The 13,579-nt window shown below is 51.7% G+C and overlaps 1 protein-coding gene across 1 annotated transcript in view; it reads left to right on the top strand.

Moving 5' to 3' along the window:
- The first annotated feature begins 731 nt into the window (after positions 1-731).
- Positions 732-13,579, top strand: part of TMOD1 (tropomodulin 1) — a 77,583-nt gene continuing 64,735 nt past the window's right edge. The window contains exon 1 of the mRNA XM_065406330.1: positions 732-851. Coding sequence (XP_065262402.1) covers positions 732-851 — 120 coding nt within the window. The remainder of the gene's footprint in view (positions 852-13,579) is intronic.

Here is a 13,579-nt window from a genome sequence, read left to right as displayed (position 1 = left end):
AATGCATCACGATGACATGCATCATTTCAGCAAAGCTTACTGAACTTTGATGAGCCCCTGAGTTACATATGCTGTCTATCTGCTTCCTGATTGGATCAGGAGTAAATGATAGCATCTTCCGGACTTCTCTCTTCACCTCCCATTTAGAAAGTTATTTAAAAGGAAAACTGCTGCCCTTCTGAGACTCATGGCCTTAGTCCAGATTTTCAGAGATTCTGAATGTGTGCAGAAATGCATAGAGCACCAGATTCCGCCACACTTCTGATCTCGACCATTGCTTTTCAGTAGGGCTAGCCACAGGGGAAAGTATTACTCAGTTTGAGTAAGGTTACCAGAATTAGATCCCATGGGGAGTTTTTGTTTTGGTGAAAGTAGTGATTTATTGTCCCTCCAGGAAAAAATATGGACCAAGGTAAAATTTGGTCAATATATTTTTCTCTGCTCAGTCAGTGCTGACGTTCACCTTAACAGAAGTAAATTTCTAGTAATGCTAGTAATGCTCAGAATGCTAAGTACTTCCGCACAGCTGCACTGTGAGACTAGAACTCAGAATGTGAGCTCATGCTGCCCTTCTACTTGCTTCTTATACATCTGCTGTTACACAGTTGAAGAATATCTTGCATTCTAATAACAGTAGTGGTGCGAGCTCAGTTTTCACTTTGCCTTTTTTTTTATTATAGGTCACACTTCAGCAAAAAACGTGAGACTTTAAAAACTGAGATTTCTCTAAAATGTCGTACAGACAGGAATTGGAGAAATACCGCGATCTGGATGAGGATAAGATCCTTAGTGCATTGACAGAAGAAGAGCTCAGGACACTGGAGAATGAACTGGAAGAACTAGACCCTGATGTAAGTAGATTTTAAATGACCTCTAGATGGTAAATTCTGAGCAACAGTGGCACAAACCTTTATATCTTTTGGGGTGGATCTATCAGTATTTACTTCTTTAATCTGCTAAACTCTCTGTCCATCTCCTGAAACTGTAGTTTATATGGTCTGAATTCATGACTTTGTGTGTTCTTTTTATTTCATTTAATGAGTTATGTGAGAAATTTAATACCTAAGCAATGTAATTGCTCCTCTGAAAAATACAGGCCATTCATGCTGTTACACAAGGTCTTACTCCAGTTTCTCAGTGCTCCTGTGAATACAATAGCAGGTGAAGCCAAGCAAAATCTGGAACTGGAGCAGAGGTCTGGGGGGAGGGATAGCTCAGTGGTTTGAGCATTGGCCTGCTAAACCCAGGGTTGTGAGTTCAATCCTTGAGGGGGCCACTTAGGGATCTGGGGCAAAATCAGTACTTGGTCCTGCTAGTGAAGGCAGGGGGCTGGACTCAATGACCTTTCAAGGTCCCTTCCAATTCTAGGAGATAGGATATCTCCATTAAAGTGCAGTGTTACTGAACCAGCTCTTTTCTGCTGTGATGGGTAAAGTGCCAGCTTAGACGGAGGGCCAGAGTCTGCTAACTTTAGTGACATCGAGCAGTTTCTTATTATGCTAGCAGTCCCATTGATTTCAGTGGGATCACTCAGAGCCCCTATTCGGTGTAAGGATGGCGGAATTGGGCCGTACGTTTGCATCCTGTTTAAAAACCCTCCCAGCCCTGTCCCTGTCTGTAGAACTCACGCCCACAAGATCCAGATCCCAAAGAACCTACAGTATGTGTGCTATCCCACTGACTTAGCTAGGTGATAATTCATTGTTCTTCCTGCAACACTGTCTAGAACAGCAGCTGCTGCCACTGCCACTGAGCCTGGGCAGAGAGTTCAGAACATTAGCATCCCTGGGCAGAAGCACTCCTGCTGATCCCAGCTCCTCGGAGCCTGTTTAAAAATACCCTGGCTCCAAGGAAATGGTGAATATTCCACCTACTCTGCATCAAGCTTTCTTGGAGATGGCACAACGGACTTGGACCCTCATCCTGCAAACCTGTACACACATGAGTAGCCCCGTAAGTTCATGGGAATTGTGCAGGTGTGTAAAAGAAAGCAACTCACGTGCATAAGCGTTTGCAGGGTCCAGGTCTTAGTGAGGACTCAGTAGTTTGCCTAGTTCTAAGAAAACATTTGCCTGCTGAGCACATGCTGTTCAATGTTTGGATGGCATAACTCTGGGCTGTCGAGCCTGTAGGGAGGACAGGGCTGGATTCCATCTTTGTTTATAGTCCATGAGTTGGGATATAAATTCAGGACCTCGTAGTCCCCTCAATCCACAGTGGATCCCCCACTGCTGTCAAGGGGAGGTTACACACCGAACATAGGGAGAGTGTGCCCTCCAGGCAGTCTACCCTCTCGTGTTTATTGTTTATTCAGTCCCTTATTGTGACATTCAGCATCACGCTGAGAGAATTTAGGCTCCCTTTAAGCCCTGCTACTGCTGCTCTTTATCCTTCTGCATAGCCTGCCCTCCTTTCTCTGCATCTCCTCCCTTCTTTCACCCACATTTCCTCCTTCCCGGCAGCAACTCCCACTTCTCCCGGGTTTCGCTCCCACCCCGTCACTTCCCCTCCCTGTGTCCATTTCTGTGTCTGGGAACTAGGGGTAATGATACTGACCTCCTTTGTGAAGCTCTTTGAGATCTAGGGCCAGGAAGTTCTGTATAAAAGCTAGGTGTTCCTGTTGCTCCCTGTCCACCCACTAACACGATCAGCAATAGAATAGTTAACGTTGACACTGACGTGTCATCCCTCGGCTTTAGAATGGGTAATGCAATGAGGTGAATAGGGACTGGGAGTTTGCCCTTTTGAGTCACTGTTCCAGGCTCTCTGCAGATTCTGGCAGATGTTGCTGCGTGGCTTACACTTGGGCCACATTTGGAAGCTAATCTCTGCAGGCATGAGGGCTAGAAACTTACTTCTGTAAATGAAAATGGAGATTCTGCAGAGACAGGTGCACTACACAAGTCCATGCTAATGTGATGCAGGAGACCCTCTACCAGCACTTTGCCACTGCAGCAACCGCAATGGGAATACATTGCTTGGTCTCCAGTGCAGTGCATAAGAATGTACAGTGGAATCTCAGTTTTACAAACACCAATTTTACAAACAACCTGTCTACAAGCCATTTTTCCTGAGAGAAAATACAGTAATCACATAACAAAAGTGATGTCACTGAAGAACAAGTCAACATCCTTTCACATTCCAGTGCCTTCAATGCATTGGAAATCGCTTTGCCGAGGTCTGAAGGACAAGAAGAAGACGTCGCGGTGCACCTACTGTCCTCTGCAGATGATCCATTTTATAAACGTTTTGATTTTATTAACTGCACAATCACCAATTAGTGTGTAAAACGGGGGTTCTACTGCAGGCTGACTGATTTGAGTCACTAGCTTCCTGATACAGTAGAACTCCTATTTTGATTATTTTCCCCCCATGGGGAACAATGGTTTGTATAACTGGTCGTTCGTAAGACTGGTGCTCATCAAATCGAGGTTCTAGTGTGTGGAGTAATGCGTGAGGCGGGGCTGCAGGAGAGAATAGGAGTGACTCTGTCAGATCATGGGTTCTGTCGTATACCTCTCCCATGTGACATTCATGGTAGCATGGCAGGTGGGCACTCACTTGTACATGATCGATAAAAAGGCAGGCCCCTTTAATAGCAAACTGGGGTTTAGGGAAGGCAACAGCGTGCAGGTTCATAGAGTGGAGCTCTGTGGCGACTAGGGTGACCAGACAGCAAATGTGAAAAATCGGGACAGGGGGTGGGGGGTAATAGGAGCCTATATAAGAAAAAGACCCAAAAATCGGGACATCTGGTCACCCTAGTGGCGACCAGCCCTTGCAGACAGTCCAGCAGACATGGGGTATGAGGAAGGTGTGGGGAGCATCGCCCCACTACACTCTACTGTGGACCTGTCGCTGGTGCAAGCTAGTGCCAGGCTGCTGGCCTGACTGCTCCTGGGCACTTTCCTTATGGCAGCTTGCAAACCCTCCATGATTTGTCTTAAGAGCTGGGCCTGGCTTGCTATCTTCATTGCCTGGTACATTGCAGGCCCCGGGTGTGTGTAGTTCCATCCGCAGCCTCAGTCTGTCATCATCCTACAGCTGCCTCTTCATCCAGTTTCTCCTGCATTGCTTCACATGCTGCCACTATCTCACTGCGTCACCAGGAACATTTCACTTTCGACAAGCTGGGCAGAAGCAGCAGCCGGAGCAGCCATGGTGATCTGCAGGGCCCCTTTGTGTTCACTCTAGACTGGCATTGAGGCAAGTGTATTGTTCTGCCATGCTTGCTCCTGTTGAGTAGTGCGGTAACTCCACAATTCGTCCTGCTGATTTCAAAGGGAACAGAGCCCGGAGTCAGCATGTGGTTAACTCCCACTAAGCTTGATCACATACTTAACTTCAAACACACGTTTAAGTGCTCTGGACCATGGGTTACTGATTGCGGGTAAACGTTAGAGAACCTAGTCTGAGGTGTGTAGAGTGATGCTCGTTGGAGTCAGGAAAAGCACAGGAAGGCAGAAGGAGTGGCAGGTCTGAGAATGTGCGAGGGAAGTTGACAGTCCTTCTAGGTGGCATGACATCAACATCACAGTTAAGCAGCTGGGCAAGAGGTTATCCCTCCAGGCGCAAGGTGAATGGAAGAGAGATTACAAGTGGAGTGGCCCAGGAGCACGTTGTAAAAAGTTATCCTGATGTACGGGACAGTTCCAGAGAGAAGGACACGTATTTACCTCATTGTTCACTTCTGCTCCCAATCTGTCTGCACCCAACTGGGGTCTCAGTCTGTGCCCCAAAGGGTGGCCAGACTAAGACAATCTTTTTGTCCTGTGTCTATACAGTGCCAAGCACGGTGGGGTCCTGGTGCACGACTGGGACTCCTAGGCACTACAGCAGTACAAATAATGATTTATGTGGATCCTAATGTATCATCTGTATGTGGCAATAGAAAGATCCCTCTTCTGCTATAGTGTCTGCGATTGTTCATTGAGAGAAGGCCGGCGCGACTGGGGATGTGCCCAGTAAAGGGCAGTTTGGTTGTGACAGAGAACGAAGCTGCTGCGGGGTAGGTGCACCCTGTCATGGAGGCATTCTGAGTGTGTTCAGGCTGCAGGGTCCTGACCATCAGAGCTGGCTGAAAAATTTTGATGACACTTTTTTCCAGTCGAAAAATGCTGTTTTCTTGGAACCAAAATGTTTCATGGGAATGTATCAATTCAACAAAAATTACCTCGGGAAGAGGGGAACAGCCCCGCCCCTCCCCCTCCCGAATAGCCAGTAGCCCTGTGATTAGCGCACTCACCGGGTATGTGGGAGACCCTGGTTCAAGTCCCTGCTCAGCTTGAGTCTAACTGCTGGGCTATAGAGCTGGTCTCTGTCAATGTCCACTGCAGTAGAAGGGGGCCAGTCTCCTTGGGGACAGGCTGGCTCGAGTGGCCAGGAGGGAGTTCAACTAACAGCAATAGGGGAGGGTAAAAAGAGGGAAGACCTGAGCACTCAGCACAAAATTGAGATTTGAGAATAAAATTAATCAAGGAACCAAAGGCACGAAGAGAACAAATTCTTGAATAGCCTAGACAGCAGCGCTGTGAACCTGGGGCACAAACAACAGAATTGCTCATTTATTATTAAAACCTAGTGGGAGCGCCACCCCTCTCCGCTCCTAGCGTCTGCCCCGGCTGCTGGCTCTGTGCCTGGGAATCCGGCTGCTGGCCCCATACCTGGGGATCCAGCTCTGCTTCCGGCCGCGGCTGACAGCCCCGCGCCTGGGGCACCGGCTGCCAGCCGAGGCTCCGCTCCAACCCCCACCCACAGCTATGGCCCCAGCCTTGGCTCCCTTACCCCTGTCTGCGTCCCCTGGCTCCAAGGGGCGGTGTGGGGGTTGCAGACAGGGGTAAGCGGGGGTGCGCAAGGTAAATTTAGGGACCACTGCCGTATTGGTTAAAAAACTGGGTTAGAAGGGAAGTGAAGGCAGTTATAAAAATATATATATTCTAGAAAATTGATAAAGGAAGCAAAGGGACACAAGGAGAATCTATGGCTAGCAGAGTTAAGGACAGGAAGGAGTTTTTAAAGTATTTTAGGAACAAAAAGAATCCTGACAATGGTTTTCATAGAATCATAGAACTGGAAGGGACCTCGAGAGATCATCTAGTCCAGTCCCCTGCACTCAAGGCGTGATTAAGTATTATCTAGACCATCCCTGACAGGTGTTTGTCTAACCTGCTCTTAAAAATCTCCAATGATGGAGATTCCACAACCTCCCTAGGCAATTTATTCCAGTGCTTAACCATCCTGACAGTTAGGAATTTTTCCTAATGTCCAACCTAAACCTCCCTTGCTGCAATTTAAGCCCATTGCTTCTTGTCCTATCTTCGGAGGTTCAGAAGAACAATTTTTCTCCCTCCTCCTTGTAACAACCTTTTATGTACTTGAAAACTGTTATCATGTCCCCTCTCAGTCTTCTCTTCTCCAGACTAAACAAACCCAATTTTTTCAATCTTCCCTCATAGGTCATGTTTTCTAGACCTTTAATCATTTTTGTTGCTCTTCTCTGGACTTTCTCCAATTTGTCCACATCTTTCCTGAAATGTGGCACCCAGAACTGGACACACTACTCCACTTGAGGCCTAACCAGCGTGGAGTAGAGTGGAAGAATTACTTCTTATGTCTTGTTTACAGCATTCCTGCTAATACCTCCCAGAATGTTCGCTTTTTTTGCAACAGTGTTACACTGTTGACTCAAATTTAGCTTGTGATCCACTATGATCCCCAAATCCCTTTCCGCAATACTCCTTCCTAGGCAGTCATTTCCCGTTTTGTGTGTGTGCGCAACTGATTGTTCCTTCCTAAGTGGAGAACTTTGCATTTGTCCTTATTGAATTTCAACCTATTTACTTCAGACCATTTCTCCAGTTTGTCCAGATCATTTTGAATTTTAATCCTATCCTCCAAAGCACTTGCAGCCCCCCCCAGCTTGGTATCGTCCACAAACTTTATAAGTGTACTCTCTATGCCAGTGGTCCCCAACCTTTTTCAGACGACGAGCCACGGAGGACCGTGGCGGCGGACAAGCATCCGCCGAAATGCCACCAAGAAGCGGCAACGTCAATAGGCGTCGCCGCCGAAATGCCGCTGACAAGCAGCAGCATCCAGAGGCATCGCCGCCAAAATGCTGCCAAAAATCGGTGGCGACGCCTCTGGATGACGCTGCTTGTTGGCGGCATTTTGGCGGATGCTCGTCCGCCGGCCCGTATGCAGGCGCACTTAGATGCCCCGGTGGGCACCGCGTTGGGGACCACTGCTCTATGCCATTATCTAAATCATTGATTAAGGTATTGAACAGAACCAATCCCTGTGGGACCCCACTCATTATGCCCTTCCAGCATGACTGTGAACTACTCTGTGGGAACGATTTTCCAACCAGTTATGCACCCACCGTATAGTAGCTCCATCTATGTTGTATTTCCCTACTTTGTTTATGAGAAAGTCATGCGAGACAGTATCAAAAGGCTTACTAAAGTCAAGATATATCACATCTACCGCTTTCCCCCATCCTGTTACCCTGTCAAAGAAAGCTATCAGGTTGGTTTGACACAATTTGTTCTTGACAAATCCATGCTGACTGTTATTTATCACTTTATTATCTTCTAGGTGTTTGCAAATTGATTGCTTAATTATTTGCTCCATTATCTTTCCAGGTACAGAAGTTAAGCTGACTGGTCTGTAATTCCCTGGGTTGTCCTTATTTCCCTTTTTATAGATGGGCACTATATTTGCCCTTTTCCAGTCTTCTGGAATGTCTCCCGTTTTCCATGACTTTTCAAAGATAATTGCTAATGGCTCAGATATCGCCTCAGTCAACTCCTTGACTATTCTAGGATGCATTTCATCAGGCCCTGGTGATTTGAAGACATCTAACTTGTCTAAGTAATTTTTGACTTGTTCTTTCCCTATTTTAGACTCTGATCCTACCTCATTTTCACTGGCATTCACTATGTTAGGCATCCAATCGCCACCAGTCTTCTTGGTGAAAACCAAAACAAAGAAGTCATTAAGCACCTCTGCCATTTCCACATTTTCTGTTATTGTCTTTCCCCCCCTCATTGAGTAACAGGCCTACTCTGTCCTTGGTCTTCCTCTTGCTTCTAATGTATTTGTAGAATGTTTCCTTTTATGTCCCTAGCTAGTTTGATCTCGTTTTGTGCATTGGCTTTTCTAATTTTGTCCCTACATACTTGTGTTATTTGTTTATATTCATCCTTTGTAATTTGACCGAGTTTCCACTTTTTGTAGGACTCTTTTTTGAGTTTTAGATCATTGAAGATCTCCTGGTTAAGCCAGGGTGGTCTCTTGCCATATTTCCTATCTTTTCTACGCAGTGGGATAGTTTGCTCTTGTGCATTTTTGTCCATTACTAGATGAAAATGGTAGAATAATCAATAATAATGCAGAAAAGGCAGACATATTCAATATGTATTTCTATTCTGTATTTCAGGGGAAGAAGCAGGTGAAGTCATATCATATGATAGCACTCTCTTCATTCCACTAGTAGCTTAGGAGGATGTTAAACAACAACTGCTAAAGTTAGACATTTTTAAATCAGCAGGGCTAGATAACTCAGATCCAAGAATTTTAAAAGAGCTGGCTGAGGAGCTCACTGGACTGTTAATGTTGATTTTTCAAGTATCAGGGGTAGCCGTGCTAGTCTGTATCTACAAAAACAACAAGGAGTCTGGTGGCACCTTAAAGACTAACAGATTTATTTGGGCATAAGCTTTCGTGGGTAAAAACCTCACTTCTTCGGATGCATCCGAAGAAGTGAGGTTTTTACCCACGAAAGCTTATGCCCAAATAAATCTGTTAGTCTTTAAGGTGCCACCAGACTCCTTATTGAAAAATCAACAACAAGAAGTTTTGTGGAACTGTGGAAGTTCCAGAAGACTGGAAGAAAGTTAATGCTGTGCCAATATTTAAAAACGGTAAATGAGATGAGCCTGTCAGTATGACATCAATCCCAGGCTAGAAAATGGAGTAGCTGATACAGGACTTGATTAATAAAGAATCATAATGAGGGCAATATGATTAATGCCAATCAACATGGGTTTATGGAAAATAGATCCTGTCAAACTAACTTGTTACCTTTTTTGATCAGATTACACTTTGGTTGATAAAGGTAACGGTGTTGATGCAATATACTTAAACTTCTGTAAGGTATTTGTCTTGGTACCAGATGACATTTTGATTAAAAAACTGGAAAGAAATACATTTAACATGGCACACATTAAATGGATTAAAAGCTGTTTAACTGATTGGTCTAAAAATGTCATTGTGAACAGAGAATCATCATCGAACTGGTGAGTTTCTATTGGGGTCCAACAGGGGTCTGTTCTTGGCCCTCCGCTATTTAACATTGTTATGAATGACCTGGAAGAAAACATAAAATCATCATAAAGTTTTCATATAAACCCAGAATTGGAGAGTGGTAAATAATGAAGAGGGCAGGCCACCACTATAGAGCGATCTCAATTGCTTGGCAAGCTTCGCACAAACTAACAAGATGTGTTTTAACCTGGCTACATGTCACTGGATACCTCCAGGAACAAAGAGTGCAGGCCGTACTGACAGGCTGGGGAGCGTGTCCTAGAAAGCAGTGATTCTGAAAAAGATTTTGGGGTTGTGGTGATGGATAATCAGGTGAACATGAGCTGCCAGTACGACGTTGTGGCCAAAAGGGCTAGTGAGATCCTGAGATGCATAAACAGGGGACTCTCAAGTGGCTGTAGAGAGGTTATTTTATCTCTATTTGGCATTGGTGCATTAATGCTGTGTCCAGTTCTGGTGCTCACAATTCAAGAGGGATGTTGATAAATTGGGGAGGGTTCAGAGAAGAGCCACGAGAATGATTCAAAAACCTGCTTTGTCGGGTATGTCTACACTGCAAAGAAAATGTCAGGGCGCCGAGTCACAGAGCCAGAGTCAATTGACTTGAGCTAAGGCTGCAGAAAATAGCAGTGCATACGCTCCCACTTGTGCTGGAGCCTGGCTCTGAGGCCCTCCCCCTCCCTGGGTTTCAGAACCGGGGTCCAGCCCGAGTGGGGATGTCTCCACTGCTGTTTTTAGTCCCACAACCTGAACCCCACAAGCCTGCATCATTTGACCCGGCTCTGAGTCTCAGTGCTATGGGGTTTTCTTATAGATTCATAGATTCTAGGACTGGAAGGGACCTCGAGAGGTCATCGAGTTCAGTCCCCTGCCCTCATGGCAGGACCAAATACTACGGCACGCGAGCCGATTCTGAATGGCACGCTGCCTGCCCGGTGAGAGGAGAAGGAGGAGGAGGGGCGGAGGGGCCGGAAAGCGCCATGTTGGGGGAAGAAGGGGGAGGAGGGAAGCTTGGCTGCCGCAGGACCAAGCTTCTGCCTCCTGCCCCCGCAGGGGAGAGCGGTGGGGTGGGGGGGTCCCGGCCCCCCGCCCCACTCAGCCCCCCCGCCCACCGCTCTCCCCTGCGGGGGCAGGAGGCAGAAGCTTGGTCCTGCGACAGCCACGCTCCCGCCCCATTTCTTCCCACAACGTGGTGCATTCCGGCCCCTCCTCCTCCCCCGTCTCCCTGCCGGCGACGGCCCTTGCGAGGGGCAGGGGGAGCGGAGCAGAGCCGAGTGGCAGCGTGCTAGCTGCTCCGTAGATCAGGCAGAGAGAGGTAGGGACGGGCCTTGGGGAAGGGGGTGGAACAGGGCATATCCCTCCCAGCCCCCTGCCGTGAGCCGCTCAGGGCAGGGGGCTGGGAGCACCCCCACGAGCCAAGCACCCTAGCCCTCTGCCCTGCACCTCCACACACCCTCCAGCCCTCTGCACTGACCTCCCCCCAACACCCAGCCTTCTGCCCTGCACCCCCACAGCCCCCAGCCTTCTGCCCTGACCTCCCCCCAACACCCAGCCTTCTGCCCTGCACCCCCACAGCCCCCAGCCTTCTGCCCTGACCTCCCCCCAACACCCAGCTTCTGCCCTGCACCCCCACAGCCCCCAGCCTTCTGCCCTGACCTCCCCCCAACACCCAGCCTTCTGCCCTGCACCCCCCACACACCCTCCAGCCCTCTGCCTTGACCTCCCCCCAACACCCAGCCTTCTGCCCTGCACCCCCCACACACCCTCCAGCCCTCTGCCTTGACCTCCCCCCAACACCCAGCCTTCTGCCCTGCACCCCCACAGCCCCCAGCCTTCTGCCCTGACCTCCCCCCAACACCCAGCCTTCTGCCCTGCACCCCCACAGCCCCCAGCCTTCTGCCCTGACCTCCCCCCAACACCCAGCCTTCTGCCCTGCACCCCCACAGCCCCCAGCCTTCTGCCCTGACCTCCCCCCAACACCCAGCCTTCTGCCCTGCACCCCCACAGCCCCCAGCCTTCTGCCCTGACCTCCCCCCAACACCCAGCCTTCTGCCCTGCACCCCCACAGCCCCCAGCCTTCTGCCCTGACCTCCCCCCAACACCCAGCTTCTGCCCTGCACCCCCACAGCCCACAGCCTTCTGCCCTGACCTCCCCCCAACACCCAGCCTTCTGCCCTGCACCCCCCACACACCCTCCAGCCCTCTGCCTTGACCTCCCCCCAACACCCAGCCTTCTGCCCTGCACCCCCCACACACCCTCCAGCCCTCTGCCTTGACCTCCCCCCAACACCCAGCCTTCTGCCCTGCACCCCCCACAGCCCCCAGCCTTCTGCCCTGACCTCCCCCCAACACCCAGCCTTCTGCCCTGCACCCCCACAGCCCCCAGCCTTCTGCCCTGACCTCCCCCCAACACCCAGCCTTCTGCCCTGCACCCCCACAGCCCCCAGCCTTCTGCCCTGACCTCCCCCCAACACCCAGCCTTCTGCCCTGCACCCCCACAGCCCCCAGCCTTCTGCCCTGACCTCCCCCCAACACCCAGCTTCTGCCCTGCACCCCCACAGCCCACAGCCTTCTGCCCTGACCTCCCCCCAACACCCAGCCTTCTGCCCTGCACCCCCCACACACCCTCCAGCCCTCTGCCTTGACCTCCCCCCAACACCCAGCCTTCTGCCCTGCACCCCCCACACACCCTCCAGCCCTCTGCCTTGACCTCCCCCCAACACCCAGCCTTCTGCCCTGCACCCCCCACAGCCCCCAGCCTTCTGCCTTGACCTCCCCCCAACACCCAGCCTTCTGCCCTGCACCCCCCACACACCCTCCAGCCCTCTGCACTGACCTCCCCCCAACACCCAGCCTTCTGCCCTGCACCCCCACAGCCCCCAGCCTTCTGCCCTGACCTCCCCCCAACACCCAGCCTTCTGCCCTGCACCCCCACAGCCCCCAGCCTTCTGCCCTGACCTCCCCCCAACACCCAGCTTCTGCCCTGCACCCCCACAGCCCCCAGCCTTCTGCCCTGACCTCCCCCCAACACCCAGCCTTCTGCCCTGCACCCCCCACACACCCTCCAGCCCTCTGCCTTGACCTCCCCCCAACACCCAGCCTTCTGCCCTGCACCCCCCACACACCCTCCAGCCCTCTGCCTTGACCTCCCCCCAACACCCAGCCTTCTGCCCTGCACCCCCACAGCCCCCAGCCTTCTGCCCTGACCTCCCCCCAACACCCAGCCTTCTGCCCTGCACCCCCACAGCCCCCAGCCTTCTGCCCTGACCTCCCCCCAACACCCAGCCTTCTGCCCTGCACCCCCACAGCCCCCAGCCTTCTGCCCTGACCTCCCCCCAACACCCAGCCTTCTGCCCTGCACCCCCACAGCCCCCAGCCTTCTGCCCTGACCTCCCCCCAACACCCAGCCTTCTGCCCTGCACCCCCACAGCCCCCAGCCTTCTGCCCTGACCTCCCCCCAACACCCAGCTTCTGCCCTGCACCCCCACAGCCCACAGCCTTCTGCCCTGACCTCCCCCCAACACCCAGCCTTCTGCCCTGCACCCCCCACACACCCTCCAGCCCTCTGCCTTGACCTCCCCCCAACACCCAGCGTTCTGCCCTGCACCCCCCACACACCCTCCAGCCCTCTGCCTTGACCTCCCCCCAACACCCAGCCTTCTGCCCTGCACCCCCCACACACCCTCCATCCCTCTGCCTTGACCTCCCCCCAACACCCAGCTTCTGCCCTGCACCCCCACAGCCCCCAGCCTTCTGCCCTGACCTCCCCCCAACACCCAGCCTTCTGCCCTGCACCCCCCACAGCCCCCAGCCTTCTGCCTTGACCTCCCCCCAACACCCAGCCTTCTGCCCTGCACCCCCCACACACCCTCCAGCCCTCTGCCTTGACCTCCCCCCAACACCCAGCCTTCTGCCCTGCACCCCCCACACACCCTCCAGCCCTCTGCCTTGACCTCCCCCCAACACCCAGCCTTGTGCCCTGCACCTCCACACACACCCCAGCCCTCTGCCCTGATCCTCCCCCCCAACACCCAGCCTTCTGCCCTGCACCTCCACCCCTCCCCACACCCAGCCTTGTGCCCTGCACCTCCACACACACCCCAGCCCTCTGCCCTGATCCTCCCCACACACACACCCAGCCTTCTGTCCTGCACCCCCACACACCCCCAGCCCTCTGCCCTGCACCTCCCCCCAATACCCAGCCTTCTGCCCTGCACCTCCACACCCCCCCAGCCCTCTGCCCTGCACCTCC

This window comes from Emys orbicularis, chromosome 6, assembly GCF_028017835.1.
Source record: "Emys orbicularis isolate rEmyOrb1 chromosome 6, rEmyOrb1.hap1, whole genome shotgun sequence".
Lineage (NCBI taxonomy): Eukaryota > Metazoa > Chordata > Testudines > Emydidae > Emys > Emys orbicularis.
This window is presented reverse-complemented; position numbering and strand designations above follow the sequence as displayed.